Source organism: Pseudophryne corroboree, chromosome 1, assembly GCF_028390025.1.
Source record: "Pseudophryne corroboree isolate aPseCor3 chromosome 1, aPseCor3.hap2, whole genome shotgun sequence".
In the NCBI taxonomy this organism is placed as follows: Eukaryota; Metazoa; Chordata; class Amphibia; order Anura; family Myobatrachidae; genus Pseudophryne; species Pseudophryne corroboree.
Window position 1 is genome coordinate 1,029,185,013 of NC_086444.1, and position 19,929 is coordinate 1,029,204,941.

The 19,929-nt window shown below is 48.9% G+C and overlaps 1 protein-coding gene across 1 annotated transcript in view; it reads right to left on the minus strand.

Annotated features, from left to right (window-relative positions):
* The window catches only part of RWDD4 (RWD domain containing 4), a 125,901-nt gene that overhangs the window by 60,768 nt on the left and 45,204 nt on the right, over positions 1 to 19,929 (minus strand). Inside the window, exons 3-4 of the mRNA XM_063920703.1 lie at positions 12,894 to 13,003; positions 1,080 to 1,230 (exon numbers count right to left, since the gene is read on the minus strand). Coding sequence (XP_063776773.1) covers positions 1,080 to 1,230; positions 12,894 to 13,003 — 261 coding nt within the window. The remainder of the gene's footprint in view (positions 1 to 1,079; positions 1,231 to 12,893; positions 13,004 to 19,929) is intronic.

Genomic DNA, 19,929 nt, shown 5'->3' on the forward strand with positions numbered 1-19,929 from the left:
CACAGTCATAGGCAATGCAGCAGTTATTATAACAATAAGGCTGCACTGGACTACAATATCTATCTATCTAAATAAAACAGCGTGGTCCTAGACCGGAGGTATATATCAGAATACTTGTACAATATATCCTGTAACAGGTACACTCTTTCTTAACTAACGCTGTCTGTATAAAGACATGTAGAATACTCGAGTGTTTGTAAAGTCACAGCGCTGTATACAAGCAGCTTTACAAAGGAGACTTTGTCCTGCAGTACCGGAGACCAGCCGTAGCTATGCTCAGAAGATGGTGCCCAGCGTCTCAGTCAGGGAGTGAGGGAGAGTGTGAGGCAGCTCCAGGGCTGGAAAATCTGCTCAGAGATGGCGCCCTGGGCTGGGGGAGGGGCTACAGGTCAAGCACCACCTCCCCTATGCTGGACTTCCACCCTGGGTACTGTGAGTCTAATTAAATGGTGTGTTAGTACACCCCGACCTGTACTCAGACGCCCCGGTGGTCTAGTTGGGTCCCTGCTCGGTGACAGTGTCGAGAGTGTCTGCGTCCGTGTGCCTAAGCCGGAGCGTCTCCGCTGCAAGTACCCGGGAACTGAGCCGCGAGAGTATGCAACACCGCTTGGGAGGTGATGGAGCTACAGCGCTGAAGTGTCACCCTGACATACAGCGCTGGCAGCCCAGAAAAGAAATCTTCTTAGAAGCTTTTTCAGGGCTTACCAGTGCAGCCCTCCTGTTAGGTGACCTGCTGCTGCAGGCACCAACTCCAAACTGATCTCTCAGTGCCTGGAGGGGGGGAGTTATAGAGGAGGCCCCATTGCATCCTGGGACAGCCTAAAGCTTTAGCCTGTTGGTGCCTCTGGATCAAGATCCACTCTACACCCCAATGTTTTCCTGTGGAAACCAATGTATCCTGCTGCAGAAATTAATTTATTCCAGTTTGGCAGAATGCTGTAACATTAACAAAATGTGGAAAAAGAGAAGCACTGTGGATACTTTCCGGATGCACTGTATACACTGTATACTGTAATCCAGGCTTGTGTCCTCTTGGCTATAGCCAACATAATAAAAAGGGCCAAGAGTCATACACTTACTATAGAGTTGCTGAATGGCTGGTGATTTTCCATTAGCTCTTCCTTACTGTCTTTGGCAAACTCAAATAAGGTGTAAGTCATTGCTGTACCAAGATTGGCCTCCACTTGCTCTTGTAACTTGTTTATAATGCTCCGTTTGATAACTGGGGATCTAGGTGAGAGAGAAAAACACATAAATAAGAAAAATGAGATTTTACTTACCGATAAATCTATTTCTCGTAGTCCGTAGTGGATGCTGGGACTCCGTAAGGACCATGGGGAATAGCGGCTCCGCAGGAGACAGGGCACAAAATAAAAGCTTAAGGATCAGGTGGTGTGCACTGGCTCCTCCCCCTATGACCCTCCTCCAAGCCTCAGTTAGGATACTGTGCCCGGACGAGCGTACATAATAAGGAAGGATATTGAATCCCGGGAAAGACTCATACCAGCCACACCAATCACACCGTATAACTCGTGATCTGAACCCAGTTAACAGTATGATAAACGCAAAGGAGCCTCTGAAAAGAAGGCTCACAACAATAATAACCCGAATTTTTGTAACAATAACTATATACAAGTATTGCAGACAATCCGCACTAGGGATGGGCGCCCAGCATCCACTACGGACTACGAGAAATAGATTTATCGGTAAGTAAAATCTTATTTTCTCTGACGTCCTAGTGGATGCTGGGACTCCGTAAGGACCATGGGGATTATACCAAAGCTCCCAAACGGGCGGGAGAGTGCGGATGACTCTGCAGCACCGAATGAGAGAACTCCAGGTCCTCCTCAGCCAGGGTATCAAATTTGTAGAATTTAGCAAACGTGTTTGCCCCTGACCAAGTAGCTGCTCGGCAAAGTTGTAAAGCCGAGACCCCTCGGGCAGCCGCCCAAGATGAGCCCACTTTCCTTGTGGAATGGGCTTTTACTGATTTTGGCTGTGGCAATCCTGCCACAGAATGTGCAAGCTGAATTGTACTACAAATCCAACGAGCAATCGTCTGCTTTGAAGCAGGAGCACCCAGCTTGTTGGGTGCATACAGGATAAACAGCGAGTCAGATTTTCTGACTCCAGCCGTCCTGGAAACATATATTTTCAAGGCCCTGACAACGTCAAGCAACTTAGAGTCCTCTAAGTCCCTGGTAGCCGCAGGTACCACAATAGGTTGGTTCATGTGAAATGCAGAAACCACCTTAGGTAGAAATTGAGGACGAGTCCTCAATTCCGCCCTGTCAGAATGAAAAATTAAGTAAGGGCTTTTATATGATAAAGCCGCCAATTCTGACACACGCCTGGCTGAAGCCAAGGCTAACAGCATCGACACCTTCCATGTGAGATATTTTAAGTCCACAGTGGAAAGTGGTTCAAACCAATGTGACTTTAGAAAACTCAACACAACATTGAGATCCCAAGGTGCCACTGGAGGCACAAAAGGAGGCTGTATGTGCAGCACCCCTTTTACAAATGTCTGAACTTCAGGTACTGAAGCCAGTTCTTTCTGGAAGAAAATCGACAGGGCCGAAATTTTAACCTTAATGGACCCTAATTTTAGGCCCATAGACAGTCCTGTTTGCAGGAAATGAAGGAAACGACCCAGTTGAAATTCCTCTGTAGGGGCCTTCTTGGCCTCACACCACGCAACATATTTACGCCAAATGCGGTGATAATGTTTTGCGGTTACGTCCTTCCTGGCTTTGACCAGAGTAGGGATGACTTCTTCTGGAATGCCTTTTTCCCTCAGGATCCGGCGTTCAACCGCCATGCCGTCAAACGCAGCCGCGGTAAGTCTTGGAACAGACAAGGCCCCTGCAGTAGCAGGTCCTTTCTTAGAGGTAGAGGCCACGGTTCGTCCGTGAGCATCTCTTGAAGTTCCGGGTACCAAGTCCTTCTTGGCCAATCCGGAACCACGAGTATAGTTCTTACTCCTCTCCTTCTTATGATTCTCAGTACTTTTGGTATGAGAGGCAGAGGAGGGAACACATACACTGACTGGTACACCCACGGCGTTACCAGAGCGTCCACTGCTATTGCCTGAGGGTCCCTTGACCTGGCGCAATATCTGTCCAGTTTTTTGTTTAGACGTGACGCCATCATGTCCACCTTTGGTTTTTCCCAACGGTTTACAATCAGGTGGAAGACTTCTGGGTGAAGTCCCCACTCTCCCGAGTGAAGGTCGTGTCTGCTGAGGAAGTCTGCTTCCCAGTTGTCCACTCCCGGAATGAACACTGCTGACAGTGCTATCACATGATTTTCCGCCCATCGAAGAATCCTTGCAGCTTCTGCCATTGCCCTCCTGCTTCTCGTGCCGCCCTGTCTGTTTACGTGGGCGACTGACGTGATGTTGTCCGATTGGATCAACACCGCCTGACCCTGAAGCAGAGGTTTTGCTTGACTTAGGGCATTGTAAATGGCCCTTAGTTCCAGAATGTTTATATGAAGAGATGTTTCCATGCTTGACCACAAGCCCTGGAAATTCCTTCCCTGTGTGACTGCTCCCCAGCCTCTCAGGCTGGCATCCGTGGTTACCAGGATCCAATCCTGAATGCCAAATCTGCGGCCCTCTAGTAGATGAGCACTCTGCAGCCACCACAGGAGAGACACCCTTGTCCTTGGCGACAGGGTTATCCGCTGATGCATCTGCAGATGCGATCCGGACCATTTGTCCAGTAGATCCCACTGAAACGTTCTTGCATGGAATCTTCCGAATGGAATCGCTTCGTAGGAAGCCACCATTTTTCCCAGGACCCTCGTGCACTGATGCACTGAGACCTGGCCTGGTTTTAGGAGGTTCCTGACTAGCTCGGATAACTCCCTGGCCTTCTCCTCCGGGAGAAACACCTTCTTCTGGACTGTGTCCAGAATCATTCCTAGGAACAGTAGACGTGTCGTTGGAATCAGCTGCGATTTTGGAATATTTAGAATCCACCCGTGCTGACGTAACACTACCTGAGATAGTGCTACTCCGACTTCTAACTGTTCCCTGGATCTTGCCCTTATCAGGAGATCGTCCAAGTAAGGGATAATTAAAATGCCTTTTCTTCGTAGAAGAATCATCATTTCGGCCATTACCTTGGTAAAGACCCCAGGTGCCGTGGACAATCCAAACGGCAGCGTCTGAAACTGATAATGACAGTTTTGTACTACAAACCTGAGGTACCCTTGGTGAGAAGGGTATATTGGGACGTGGAGATAAGCATCTTTGATGTCCAGAGACACCATATAGTCCCCTTCTTCCAGGTTCGCTATCACTGCTCTGAGTGACTCCATCTTGAATTTGAACCTTTTTATGTAAGTGTTCAAGGATTTCAGATTTAAAATTGGTCTCACCGAGCCGTCCGGCTTCGGTACCACAAACAGCGTGGAATAATACCCCTTTCCCTGTTGCAGGAGGGGTACCTTGATTATCACCTGCTGGGAATACAGCTTGTGAATGGCTTCCAAAACTGCCTCCCTGTCGGAGGGAGACTTTGGTAAAGCAGACTTCAGGAACCGACGAGGGGGAAACGCCTCGAATTCCAGTTTGTACCCCTGCGATACTACCTGTAGAATCCAGGGATCCACTTGCGAGTGAGCCCACTGCGCGTTGAAATTCTTGAGACGGGCCCCCACCATATCTGAGTCTGCTTGTAAAGCCCCAGCGTCATGCTGAAGACTTGGCAGAAGCAGGGGAGGGCTTCTGCTCCTGGGAAGCGGCTGCACGGTGCAGTCTTTTTCCTCTTCCTCTGCCCCGGGGCAGAAAGGAGTGGCCTTTTGCTCGCTTGTACTTATGGGAACGAAAGGACTGAGTTTGAAAAGACGGTGTCTTTTTCTGCTGATGTGAAGTGACCTGGGGTAAAAAGGTGGATTTCCCAGCCGTTGCCGTGGCCACCAGGTCCAATAGACCAGCCCCAAATAACTCCTCCCCTTTATACGGCAATACTTCCATGTGCCGTTTGGAATCCGCATCCCCTGACCACTGTCGCGTCCATAACGCTCTTCTGGCAGAGATGGACATAGCACTTACTCTTGATGCCAGGGTGCAAATATCCCTCTGTGCATCACGCATATATAGCAATGCATCCTTTAAATGTTCTATAGTTAACAAAATATTGTCCCTATCCAGGGTATCAATATTCTCAGTCAGGGAATCCGACCATGCGACTCCAGCACTGCACATCCAGGCTGAGGCGATTGCTGGTCGCAGTATAACACCAGTATGTGTGTATATACTTTTTAGGATATTTTCCAGCCTTCTATCAGCTGGTTCTTTGAGGGTGGCCGTATCAGGAGACGGTAACGCTACTTGTTTAGATAAACGTGTGAGCGCCTTATCTACCCTAGGGGGTGTTTCCCAACGCGCCCTAACCTCTGGCGGGAAGGGATATAATGCTAATAATTTATTAGAAATTAGCTGTTTTTTATCGGGGGAAACCCACGCTTTATCACACACCTCATTTATTTCCTCTGACTCAGGAAAAACTATTGGTAGTTTTTTCACACCCCACATAATACCCTTCTTTGTGGTACTTGTAGTGTCAGAAAGGTTCAATGCCTCTTTCATTGCCGTGATCATGTAACGTGTGGCCCTACTGGACATTACGTTTGTCTCGTCACCGTCGACACTAGACTCAGTATCTGTGTCAGGGTCTGTGTCGACCCACTGAGGTAACGGGCGTTTTAGCGCCCCTGACGGTGTCTGAGACGCCTGGACAGGCACTAATTGATTTGCCGGCTGTCTCATGTCGTCAACAGTTTTTTGCAAATTGCTGACATTATCACTTAATTGTTTAAATACAATCATCCAGTCAGGTGTCGACTCCCTAGGGGGTGACATCACCAACACAGGCAACTGCTCCGCCTCCACATCATTTTCCTCCTCATACATGTCGACACACGCGTACCGACACACAGCACACACACCGGGAATGCTCTGATAGAGGACAGGACCCCACTTAGCCCTTTGGAGAGACAGAGGGAGAGTCTGCCAGCACACACCCAGCGCTATATATATTAGAGATGAGCGGGTTCGGTTTCTCTGAATCCGAACCCGCCCGAACTTCATGTTTTTTTTCACGGGTCCGAGCGACTCGGATCTTCCCGCCTTGCTCGGTTAACCCGAGCGTGCCCGAACGTCATCATGACGCTGTCGGATTCTCGCGAGGCTCGGATTCTATATAAGGAGCCGCGCGTCGCCGCCATTTTCACACGTGCATTGAGATTGATAGGGAGAGGACGTGGCTGGCGTCCTCTCCATTTAGATTAGGGTTGAGAGAGAGAGAGAGAGAGAGATTGACCTGAGGCTGTGATACTGTAGAAGAGAGTGCAGAGTTTAGTGACTGACGACCACAGTGACCACCAGACAGTGCAGTTGTTTGTTTTATTTAATATATCCGTTCTCTGCCTGAAAAAAACGATACACACAGTGACTCAGTCACATACCATATCTGTGTGCACATATGCTCAGGCTCAGCCCAGTGTGCTGCATCAATGTATATATATATCTGACTGTGCTCAGCTCACACAGCTTATAATTGTGGGGGAGACTGGGGAGCACTGCAGTGCCAGTTATATGTTATAGCAGGAGCCAGGAGTACATAATATTATATTAAAATTAAACAGTGCACACTTTTGCTGCAGGAGTGCCACTGCCAGTGTGACTAGTGACCAGTGACCTGACCACCAGTATATATAATATTAGTAGTATACTATCTCTTTATCAACCAGTCTATATTAGCAGCAGACACAGTACAGTGCGGTAGTTCACGGCTGTGGCTACCTCTGTGTCGGCACTCGGCAGCCCGTCCATAATTGTATATACCACCTAACCGTGGTTTTTTTTTCTTTCTTTATACATACATACTAGTTACGAGTATACTATCTCTTTATCAACCAGTCTATATTAGCAGCAGACACAGTACAGTGCGGTAGTTCACGGCTGTGGCTACCTCTGTGTCGGCACTCGGCAGCCCGTCCATAATTGTATATACCACCTAACCGTGGTTTTTTTTTCTTTCTTTATACATACATACTAGTTACGAGTATACTATCTCTTTATCAACCAGTCTATATATTAGCAGCAGACACAGTACAGTGCGGTAGTTCACGGCTGTGGCTACCTCTGTGTCGGCACTCGGCAGCCCGTCCATAATTGTATATACCACCTAACCGTGGTTTTTTTTTCTTTCTTTATACATACATACTAGTTACGAGTATACTATCTCTTTATCAACCAGTCTATATTAGCAGCAGACACAGTACAGTGCGGTAGTTCACGGCTGTGGCTACCTCTGTGTCTGCACTCGGCAGGCAGTCCATAATTGTATACTAGTATCCATCTCCATTGTTTACCTGAGGTGCCTTTTAGTTGTGCCTATTAAAATATGGAGAACAAAAATGTTGAGGTTCCAAAATTAGGGAAAGATCCAGATCCACTTCCACCTCGTGCTGAAGCTGCTGCCACTAGTCATGGCCGAGACGATGAAATGCCAGCAACGTCGTCTGCCAAGGCCGATGCCCAATGTCATAGTACAGAGCATGTCAAATCCAAAACACCAAATATCAGAAAAAAAAGGACTCCAAAACCTAAAATAAAATTGTCGGAGGAGAAGCGTAAACTTGCCAATATGCCATTTACGACACGGAGTGGCAAGGAACGGCTGAGGCCCTGGCCTATGTTCATGGCTAGTGGTTCAGCTTCACATGAGGATGGAAGCACTCAGCCTCTCGCTAGAAAAATGAAAAGACTCAAGCTGGCAAAAGCAGCACAGCAAAGAACTGTGCATTCTTCGAAATCCCAAATCCACAAGGAGAGTCCAATTGTGTCGGTTGCGATGCCTGACCTTCCCAACACTGGACGTGAAGAGCATGCGCCTTCCACCATTTGCACGCCCCCTGCAAGTGCTGGAAGGAGCACCCGCAATCCAGTTCCTGATAGTCAGATTGAAGATGTCAGTGTTGAAGTACACCAGGATGAGGAGGATATGGGTGTTGCTGGCGCTGGGGAGGAAATTGACCAGGAGGATTCTGATGGTGAGGTGGTTTGTTTAAGTCAGGCACCCGGGGAGACACCTGTTGTCCGTGGGAGGAATATGGCCGTTGACATGCCAGGTGAAAATACCAAAAAAATCAGCTCTTCGGTGTGGAGGTATTTCACCAGAAATGCGGACAACAGGTGTCAAGCCGTGTGTTCCCTTTGTCAAGCTGTAATAAGTAGGGGTAAGGACGTTAACCACCTCGGAACATCCTCCCTTATACGTCACCTGCAGCGCATTCATAATAAGTCAGTGACAAGTTCAAAAACTTTGGGTGACAGCGGAAGCAGTCCACTGACCAGTAAATCCCTTCCTCTTGTAACCAAGCTCACGCAAACCACCCCACCAACTCCCTCAGTGTCAATTTCCTCCTTCCCCAGGAATGCCAATAGTCCTGCAGGCCATGTCACTGGCAATTCTGACGAGTCCTCTCCTGCCTGGGATTCCTCCGATGCATCCTTGCGTGTAACGCCTACTGCTGCTGGCGCTGCTGTTGTTGCCGCTGGGAGTCGATGGTCATCCCAGAGGGGAAGTCGTAAGCCCACTTGTACTACTTCCAGTAAGCAATTGACTGTTCAACAGTCCTTTGCGAGGAAGATGAAATATCACAGCAGTCATCCTACTGCAAAGCGGATAACTGAGGCCTTGGCATCCTGGGTGGTGAGAAACGTGGTTCCGGTATCCATCATTACTGCAGAGCCAACTAGAGACTTGTTGGAGGTACTGTGTCCCCGGTACCAAATACCATCTAGGTTCCATTTCTCTAGGCAGGCGATACCGAAAATGTACACAGACCTCAGAAAAAGAGTCACCAGTGTCCTAAAAAATGCAGCTGTACCCAATGTCCACTTAACCACGGACATGTGGACAAGTGGAGCAGGGCAGGGTCAGGACTATATGACTGTGACAGCCCACTGGGTAGATGTATGGACTCCCGCCGCAAGAACAGCAGCGGCGGCACCAGTAGCAGCATCTCGCAAACGCCAACTCTTTCCTAGGCAGGCTACGCTTTGTATCACCGGTTTCCAGAATACGCACACAGCTGAAAACCTCTTACGGCAACTGAGGAAGATCATCGCGGAATGGCTTACCCCAATTGGACTCTCCTGTGGATTTGTGGCATCGGACAACGCCAGCAATATTGTGTGTGCATTAAATATGGGCAAATTCCAGCACGTCCCATGTTTTGCACATACCTTGAATTTGGTGGTGCAGAATTTTTTAAAAAACGACAGGGGCGTGCAAGAGATGCTGTCGGTGGCCAGAAGAATTGCGGGACACTTTCGGCGTACAGGCACCACGTACAGAAGACTGGAGCACCACCAAAAACTACTGAACCTGCCCTGCCATCATCTGAAGCAAGAAGTGGTAACGAGGTGGAATTCAACCCTCTATATGCTTCAGAGGTTGGAGGAGCAGCAAAAGGCCATTCAAGCCTATACAATTGAGCACGATATAGTAGGTGGAATGCACCTGTCTCAAGCGCAGTGGAGAATGATTTCAACGTTGTGCAAGGTTCTGATGCCCTTTGAACTTGCCACACGTGAAGTCAGTTCAGACACTGCCAGCCTGAGTCAGGTCATTCCCCTCATCAGGCTTTTGCAGAAGAAGCTGGAGACATTGAAGGAGGAGCTAACACGGAGCGATTCCGCTAGGCATGTGGGACTTGTGGATGGAGCCCTTAATTCGCTTAACAAGGATTCACGGGTGGTCAATCTGTTGAAATCAGAGCACTACATTTTGGCCACCGTGCTCGATCCTAGATTTAAAGCCTACCTTGGATCTCTCTTTCCGGCAGACACAAGTCTGCTGGGGTTGAAAGACCTGCTGGTGACAAAATTGTCAAGTCAAGCGGAACGCGACCTGTCAACATCTCCTCCTTCACATTCTCCCGCAACTGGGGGTGCGAGGAAAAGGCTCAGAATTCCGAGCCCACCCGCTGGCGGTGATGCAGGGCAGTCTGGAGCGACTGCTGATGCTGACATCTGGTCCGGACTGAAGGACCTGACAACGATTACGGACATGTCGTCTACTGTCACTGCATATGATTCTCTCAACATTGATAGAATGGTGGAGGATTATATGAGTGACCGCATCCAAGTAGGCACGTCACACAGTCCGTACTTATACTGGCAGGAAAAAGAGGCAATTTGGAGGCCCTTGCACAAACTGGCTTTATTCTACCTAAGTTGCCCTCCCACAAGTGTGTACTCCGAAAGAGTGTTTAGTGCCGCCGCTCACCTTGTCAGCAATCGGCGTACGAGGTTACATCCAGAAAATGTGGAGAAGATGATGTTCATTAAAATGAATTATAATCAATTCCTCCGCGGAGACATTGACCAGCAGCAATTGCCTCCACAAAGTACACAGGGAGCTGAGATGGTGGATTCCAGTGGGGACGAATTGATAATCTGTGAGGAGGGGGATGTACACGGTGATATATCGGAGGGTGATGATGAGGTGGACATCTTGACTCTGTAGAGCCAGTTTGTGCAAGGAGAGATTAATTGCTTCTTTTTTGGGGGGGGTCCAAACCAACCCGTCATATCAGTCACAGTCGTGTGGCAGACCCTGTCACTGAAATGATGGGTTGGTTAAAGTGTGCATGTCCTGTTTTGTTTATACAACATAAGGGTGGGTGGGAGGGCCCAAGGACAATTCCATCTTGCACCTCTTTTTTCTTTTCTTTTTCTTTGCATCATGTGCTGATTGGGGAGGGTTTTTTGGAAGGGACATCCTGCGTGACACTGCAGTGCCACTCCTAAATGGGCCCGGTGTTTGTGTCGGCCACTAGGGTCGCTAATCTTACTCACACAGTCAGCTACCTCATTGCGCCTTTTTTTCTTTGCGTCATGTGCTGTTTGGGGAGGGTTTTTTGGAAGGGACATCCTGCGTGACACTGCAGTGCCACTCCTAGATGGGCCCGGTGTTTGTGTCGGCCACTAGGGTCGCTAATCTTACTCACACAGCTACCTCATTGCGCCTCTTTTTTTCTTTGCGTCATGTGCTGTTTGGGGAGGGTTTTTTGGAAGGGACATCCTGCGTGACACTGCAGTGCCACTCCTAGATGGGCCCGGTGTTTGTGTCGGCCACTAGGGTCGCTAATCTTACTCACACAGCTACCTCATTGCGCCTCTTTTTTTCTTTGCGTCATGTGCTGTTTGGGGAGGGTTTTTTGGAAGGGACATCCTGCGTGACACTGCAGTGCCACTCCTAGATGGGCCCGGTGTTTGTGTCGGCCACTAGGGTCGCTAATCTTACTCACACAGCTACCTCATTGCGCCTCTTTTTTTCTTTGCGTCATGTGCTGTTTGGGGAGGGTTTTTTGGAAGGGCCATCCTGCGTGACACTGCAGTGCCACTCCTAGATGGGCCCGGTGTTTGTGTCGGCCACTAGGGTCGCTAATCTTACTCACACAGCTACCTCATTGCGCCTCTTTTTTTCTTTGCGTCATGTGCTGTTTGGGGAGGGTTTTTTGGAAGGGACATCCTGCGTGACACTGCAGTGCCACTCCTAGATGGGCCCGGTGTTTGTGTCGGCCACTAGGGTCGCTTATCTTACTCACACAGCGACCTCGGTGCAAATTTTAGGACTAAAAATAATAGTGAGGTGTGAGGTATTCAGAATAGACTGAAAATGAGTGGAAATTATGGTTTTTGAGGTTAATAATACTTTGGGATCAAAATGACCCCCAAATTCTATGATTTAAGCTGTTTTTTAGGGTTTTTTGAAAAAAACACCCGAATCCAAAACACACCCGAATCCGACAAAAAAAATTCGGTGAGGTTTTGCCAAAACGCGTTCGATCCCAAAACACGGCCGCGGAACCGAACCCAAAACCAAAACACAAAACCCGAAAAATTTCAGGCGCTCATCTCTAATATATATACAGGGATAACCTTATATAAGTGTTATTCCCTTATAGCTGCTGTTATTATCGTTATTTGCTGCCAAAAATGCCCCCCCCTTCTCTTTTTTACCCTGATTCTGAAGCAGGACTGCAGGGGAGAGTCAGGGAGCCGTCCTTCCAGCGGAGCTGTGAGGGAAAATGGCGCTTGTGTGCTGAGGAGATAGGCTCCGCCCCTTCACGACGTCCTTATCTCCCGCTTTTTTGTGTAAAAATGGCAGGGGTTAAAATACATCCATATAGCCCAGGAGCTATATGTGATGTATTCTTTTTGCCACCTAAGGTATATACTGTTATATTGCGTCTCAGGGCGCTCCCCCCCAGCGCCCTGCACCCTCAGTGACCGGAGTGTGAAGTGTGCTGAGAGCAATGGCGCACAGCTGCGGTGCTGTGCGCTACCTTAGTCTGAAGACAGGATGTCTTCTGCCGCCGATTTCACCGGACCTCTTCGTCTCTTCTGGCTCTGTAAGGGGGACGGCGGCGCGGCTCCGGTGACCCATCCAGGCTGTACCTGTGATCGTCCCTCTGGAGCTAATGTCCAGTAGCCTAAGAAGCCCAATCCACTCTGCACGCAGGTGAGTTCGCTTCTTCTCCCCTTAGTCCCACGATGCAGTGAGCCTGTTGCCAGCAGGACTCACTGAAAATAAAAAAACCTAAACTAAACTTTTATTCTAAGCAGCTCAGGAGAGCCACCTAGATTGCACCCTTCTCGGCCGGGCACAAAAATCTAACTGAGGCTTGGAGGAGGGTCATAGGGGGAGGAGCCAGTGCACACCACCTGATCCTTAAGCTTTTATTTTGTGCCCTGTCTCCTGCGGAGCCGCTATTCCCCATGGTCCTTACGGAGTCCCAGCATCCACTAGGACGTCAGAGAAATAAATATTTTTTTTAGAGCACAATAAAATAAATTTGCTTACATTTGATTATTAAAAAATGCATCCATAGATATCTTTGGAGCGGTTTCAGGGTAAGCTTCTGGCCACGTTATTTCAACAAGAAAGGCCTTGGACTCCCCGACATCACCAACCTACAAAACATTAAGGGACAATTAATTAAAAACAGGATTATAATCTCCAACATTTTGTAGGCTAGGAAACCTAGATACAAAGTACGGGTCATATTTAGTATCCATGATTTAATTTACAATAACATTTTTTATTTCAATTACGGACCAAGAAAAATATACATGTTAGTATAAAAGAGCAAATAAACCATGCATACATACAAAATAATACCATAATATGATCAATAATTATACAGCTGGCAGTGTAAAAATAAGATTTTACACTTACCAGTAAATCTATTTCTCGTAGTCCGTAGAGGATGCTGGGACTCCGTAAGGACCATGGGGAATAGACGGGCTCCGCAGGAGGCATGGGCACTTTTAGGAAGACTTTGGACTCTGGGAGTGCACTGGCTCCTCCCTCTATGCCCCTCCTCCAGACCCCAGTTAGAGAAACTGTGCCCAGAGGAGATGGACAGTACGAGGAAAGGATTTTTGGGAATCCCAGGGCAAGATTCATACCAGCCACACCAATCACACCGTATAACTTGTGATAACTACCCAGTTAATAGTATGAACAAACAAAATAGTCTCGGTCTAAACCGATGAAACTATAACATAACCCTTATGTAAGCAAAAACTATATACAAGTCTTGCAGAAGAAGTCCGCACTTGGGACGGGCGCCCAGCATCCTCTACGGACTACAAGAAATAGATTTACCGGTAAGTGTAAAAATAAGATTTTACTCACCGGTAAATCTATTTCTCGTAGTCCGTAGTGGATGCTGGGAACTCCGTAAGGACCATGGGGAATAGCGGCTCCGCAGGAGACTGGGCACAACTAAAGAAAGCTTTAGGACTACCTGGTGTGCACTGGCTCCTCCCTCTATGACCCTCCTCCAGACCTCAGTTAGGATACTGTGCCCGGAAGAGCTGACACAATGAGGAAAGGATTTTGAATCCCGGGTAAGACTCATACCAGCCACACCAATCACACCGTATAACTCGTGATACTATACCCAGTTAACAGTATGAAACATAACTGAGCCTCTCAACAGATGGCTCAACAATAACCCTTTAGTTAAACAATAACTATATACAAGTATTGCAGACAATCCGCACTTGGGATGGGCGCCCAGCATCCACTACGGACTACGAGAAATAGATTTACCGGTGAGTAAAATCTTATTTTCTCTGACGTCCTAAGTGGATGCTGGGAACTCCGTAAGGACCATGGGGATTATACCAAAGCTCCCAAACGGGCGGGAGAGTGCGGATGACTCTGCAGCACCGAATGAGCGAACTCTAGGTCCTCCTCAGCCAGGGTATCAAACTTGTAGAATTTAGCAAATGTGTTTGACCCCGACCAAGTAGCTGCTCGGCAAAGTTGTAAAGCCGAGACCCCTCGGACAGCCGCCCAAGAAGAGCCCACCTTCCTCGTGGAATGGGCTTTTACAGATTTAGGATGCGGCAGTCCAGCCGCAGAATGTGCAAGTTGAATCGTGCTACAGATCCAGCGAGCAATAGTCTGCTTTGAAGCAGGCGCACCCAACTTGTTGGGTAATGGAGGATAAATAGCGAGACAGTCTTTTTGACTCCAGCTGTCCTGGAAACATAGATTTTTAGGGCCCGGACTACATCCAGCAACTTGGAGTCCTCCAAGTCACGAGTAGCCGAAGGCACCACAATAGGCTGGTTCAAATGAAAAGCTGAAACCACCTTTGGGAGAAATTGGGGACGAGTCCTCAATTCCGCCCTATCCATATGGAAAATCAGATAAGGGCTTTTACATGACAAAGCCGCCAATTCTGACACACGCCTGGCCGAAGCCAAGGCCAACAGCATGACCACTTTCCACGTGAGATATTTTAGTTCCACGGTTTTAAGTGGTTCAAACCAATGTGACTTTAGGAAATCCAACACCACGTTGAGATCCCAAGGTGCCACTGGGGGCACAAAAGGGGGCTGAATATGCAGCACTCCCTTAACAAATGTCTGAACTTCAGGTAGTGAAGCCAGTTCTTTTTGGAAGAAAATCGATAGAGCCGAAATCTGGACCTTAATGGAACCCAATTTTAGGCCCATAGTCACCCCTGACTGTAGGAAGTGCAGAAATCGACCTAGCTGAAATTCCTCCGTTGGGGCATTCCTGGCCTCACACCACGCAACATATTTCCGCCATATGCGGTGATAATGGTTTGCGGTCACTTTTTTCCTAGCTTTAATTAGCGTAGGGATAACTTCCTCCGGAATGCCCTTTTCCTTCAGGATCCGGCGTTCAACCGCCATGCCGTCAAACGCAGCCGCGGTAAGTCTTGGAACAGACAGGGTCCCTGCTGCAGCAGGTCCTGTCTGAGCGGCAGAGGCCATGGGTCCTCTGAGATCATTTCTTGAAGTTCTGGGTACCAAGCTCTTCTTGGCCAATCCGGAACAATGAGTATAGTTCTTACTCCTCTCCTTCTTATTATTCTCAGTACCTTGGGTATGAGAGGCAGAGGAGGGAACACATACACCGACTGGTACACCCACGGTGTTACCAGAGCGTCCACAGCTATCGCCTGAGGGTCCCTTGACCTGGCGCAATATCTTTTTAGCTTTTTGTTGAGGCGGGACGCCATCATGTCCACCTGTGGCCTTTCCCAATGGTGTACAATCATTTGGAAGACTTCTGGATGAAGTCCCCACTCTCCCGGGTGGAGGTCGTGTCTGCTGAGAAAGTCTGCTTCTCAGTTGTCCACTCCGGGAATGAACACTGCTCGCCATCCTGCTTCTTGTGCCGCCCTGTCGGTTAACATGGGCGACCGCCGTGATGTTGTCTGACTGGATCAGCACCGGCTGGTGTTGAAGCAGGGGTCTTGCCTGACTTAGGGCATTGTAAATGGCCCTTAGTTCCAGAATATTTATGTGTAGGGAAGTCTCCTGACTTAACCATTGTCCTTGGAAATTTCTTCCCTGTGTGACTGCCCCCCAACCTCGAAGGCTGGCATCCGTGGTCACCAGGACCCAGTCCTGTATGCCGAATCTGCGGCCCTCTAGAACAGTGATTTTCAACCTTTTTTTACTCGCGGCACACCAAACAATATTTTAAAATTGCCAAGGCACACCATCGGTTCCCCACAGAAAAAAACAAAACACACACATTGGCCCTCACAGTAAAAAAAATAAAAAAATCCACACATACATTGGCCTACACAGAAAAAACAATCACATTGCTCCCCACATAAATCCTATTGCTTCACACATGAATTATTCACATTGTTCCCGCCATAAATCCATAAATTCTTATTCTCCCCACATAAATCCTATTGAAATCCTATTGTTCCCCACAGGAGAAATAAAATAAATTTCAGCTGTCCTCCTCCCTGTCCCTCAGTGGCAGGGGTTGTTCATAGTGGAGTTCTGCGAATACTGAGCAGTGGGCGGTCAGGCAGGTGTAGATGTGGGTGGGAAGGAAAGCTGTGTATGCAGGCGGGAACTGGAAAACGTGTATGCAGGCGGGTGGGCTGGCTGGTGAGACGCGGCGGCTGTGATCTATGATATCACATCGTTTTCAAGGCATAAGTCATGGCCGGAGCACGACTGATCCTCTAAGAAGAGCCCAGGCCAACAGTTCACTCTGAAGGTGCAGGAAGCTGCTCTGGCTCCGCGGCACACCTTGAAACTGGTCACGGCACACTAGTGTGCCACGGCACACTGGTTGAAAAAGCCTGCTCTAGAAGATGAGCACTTTGCAGCCACCACAGCAGCGACACCCTGGCCCTTGGAGACAGGGTTATCAGCCGATGCATCTGAAGATGCGATCCGGACCACTTGTCCAACAGATCCCACTGAAAGATCCTGGCATGGAACCTTCCGAATGGAATTGCTTCTTAAGAAGCCACCATCTTTCCCAGGACTCGCGTGCAGTGGTGCACCGACACCAGTTTTGGTTTTAGGAGGTCTCTGACTAGAGATGACAACTCCTTGGCCTTCTCCTCCAGGAGAAACACTTTTTTCTGTTCTGTGTCGAGAACCATCCCCAGGAACAGTAGACGCGTTGTAGGAACCAGCTGCGACTTCGGAATGTTCAGGATCCAGCCGTGCTGTTGTAGCACTGCCCGAGCTAGTGCTACTCCGATCAACAACTGTTCCCTGGACCTCGCCTTTATAAGGAGATCGTCCAAGTACGGGATAATTATAACTCCCTTTTTTCGAAGGAGTACCATCATCTCTGCCATTACCTTGGTAAATACCCTCGGTGCCGTGGACAGACCAAACGGCAACGTCTGGAATTGGTAATGACAGTCCTGTACCACAAATCTGAGGTACTCCTGGTGAGGGGGGTAAATGGGGACATGCAGGTAAGCATCCTTGATGTCCAGTGATACCATGTAATCCCCTTCGTCCAGGCTTGCAATAACCGCCCTGAGCGATTCCATTTTGAACTTGAACCTTCGTATATAAGTGTTCAAGGATTTCAAATTTAAGATGGGTCTCACCGAACCGTCCGGTTTCGGTACCACAAACATTGTGGAATAGTAACCCCGTCCCTGTTGAAGGAGGGGTACCTTGACTATCACCTGCTGCGAATACAGCTTGTGAATTGCCTCCAGCACTGCCTCCCTGTCCGAGGGAGCCGTCGGCAAGGCAGATTTGAGGAAACGGCGAGGGGGAGACGTCTTGAATTCCAGCTTGTACCCCTGAGATACTACCTGTAGAATCCAGGGATCCACCCGTGAGCGAGCCCACTGGCCGCTGAAGTTCTTGAGACGGGCCCCCACCGTACCTGGCTCCGCCTGTGGAGCCCCAGCGTCATGCGGTGGACTTAGAGGAAGCGGGGGAGGACTTTTGTTCCTGGGAACTGGCTGTATGCTGCAGCTTTTTCCCTCTACCCCTGCCTCTGGGCAGAAAGGACGCGCCTTTAACCCGCTTACCTTTCTGGGGCCGAAAGGACTGTACCTGATAATACGGTGCTTTCTTTGGCTGTGAGGGAACATGGGGTAAAAATGCTGATTTCCAGCTTTAGCTGTGGAAACGAGGTCCGAGAGACCATCCCCAAACAACTCCTCACCCTTGTAAGGCAAAACTTCCATGTGCCTTTTAGAATCAGCATCTCCTGTCCACTGCCGAGTCCACAATCCTCTCCTAGCAGAAATGGACATTGCGTTTATTTTAGATGCCAGCCGGCAAATATCCCTCTGTGCATCTCTCATGTATAAGACTGCGTCTTTAATGTGCTCTACGGTTAGCAATAGTGTCCCTGTCTAAGGTATCAATGTTATCTGACAGGGAATCTGACCACGCAGCTGCAGCACTGCACATCCATGCTGAAGCAATAGCTGGTCTCATTATAATGCCTGAGTGTGTATATACAGACTTCAGGATAGCCTCCTGCTTTCTATCTGCAGGTTCCTTTAAGGCGGCCGTGTCCGGAGACGGTAGTGCCACCTTTTTTGACAGACGTGTGAGCGCTTTATCCACCCTAGGGGATGTCTCCCAACGTGACCTGTCCTCTGGCGGGAAAGGGTACGCCATTAGTAACTTTTTAGAAATTACCAGTTTCTTTTTGGGGGAAGCCCACGCTTCTTCACACACTTCATTTAATTCATCAGAAGGGGGAAAAACCACTGGTAGTTTTTTCTCCCCAAACATAATACCCTTTTTTGTGGTACCTGGGGTAAGATCAGAAATGTGCAAAACATTTTTCATTGCCGTAATCATGTAACGGGTGGCTCTATTGGAATGTACACTAGTCTCATCATCGTCGACACTGGAGTCAGTATCCGTGTCGACATCTGTGTCTGCCATCTGAGGTAGCGGGTGTTTTAGAGCCCCTGATGGCTTTTGAGACGTCTGGGCAGGCACGAGCTGAGAAGCCGGCTGTCCCACATCTGCTATGTCGTCAAACCTTTTATGTAAGGAGTTGACACTGTCGCGTAATTCCTTCCACATATCCATCCACTCAGGTGTCGACCCCGCAGGGGGTGACATCACATTTATCGGCACCTGCTCCGCCTCCACATAAGCCTCCTCATCAAACATGTCGACACAGCCGTACCGACACACCGCACACACACAGGGAATGCTCTGACTGAGGACAGGACCCCACAAAGCCCTTTGAGGAGACAGAGAGAGAGTATGCCAGCACACACCAGAGCGCTATATAATGTAGGGATTCACACTATATATACAGTGATTTTTCCCTTATAGCTGCTATTAATATACAGATACTGCGCCTAAAATTAGTGCCCCCCCTCTCTTTTTTACCCTAAGAAGTCTGGAAACTGCAGGGGAAAGCCTTGGGAGCGTCCTTCCAGCGGAGCTGTGAGAGGAAATAGCGCCAGTGTGCTGAGGGAGATAGCCCCGCCCCTTTCTCGGCGGGCTTCTCCCGCTTTTTTATGGAATATATGGCAGGGGATTTTACACATATATAGTCTTAATGACTATATTATGTGTTAATTTGCCAGTAAGGTACTCTTATTGCAGTCCCCTGAAGGTGTAGCAGCTCGTCCACACAAATAGATCCCAGTGCGCAGGTTATCACATTTCTACTCTTATTGCAGCCCCAGGGCGCCCCCCCCCCCCCCCAGCGCCCTGCACCCATCAGTGACCGGAGTGTGTGGTGTGCATGGGGAGCAATGGCGCACAGCTGCAGTGCTGTGCGCTACCTTAGTGAAGACCGAAGTCTTCTGCCGCCGATTTTCAGGAACATCTTCTTGCTTCTGGCTCTGCAAGGGGGACGGGGGGGCGCGGCTCCGGGACCGGACGACCGAGGCTGGGCCTGTGTTCGATCCCTCTGGAGCTAATGGTGTCCAGTAGCCTAAGAAGCCCAAGCAAGCTGCAAGCAGGTAGGTCCGCTTCTCTCCCCTAAGTCCCACGTAGCAGTGAGTCTGTTGCCAGCAGATCTCACTGAAAATAAAAAACCTAAATATAACTTTCTTTTCTAAGAGCTCAGGAGAGCCCCTAGTGTG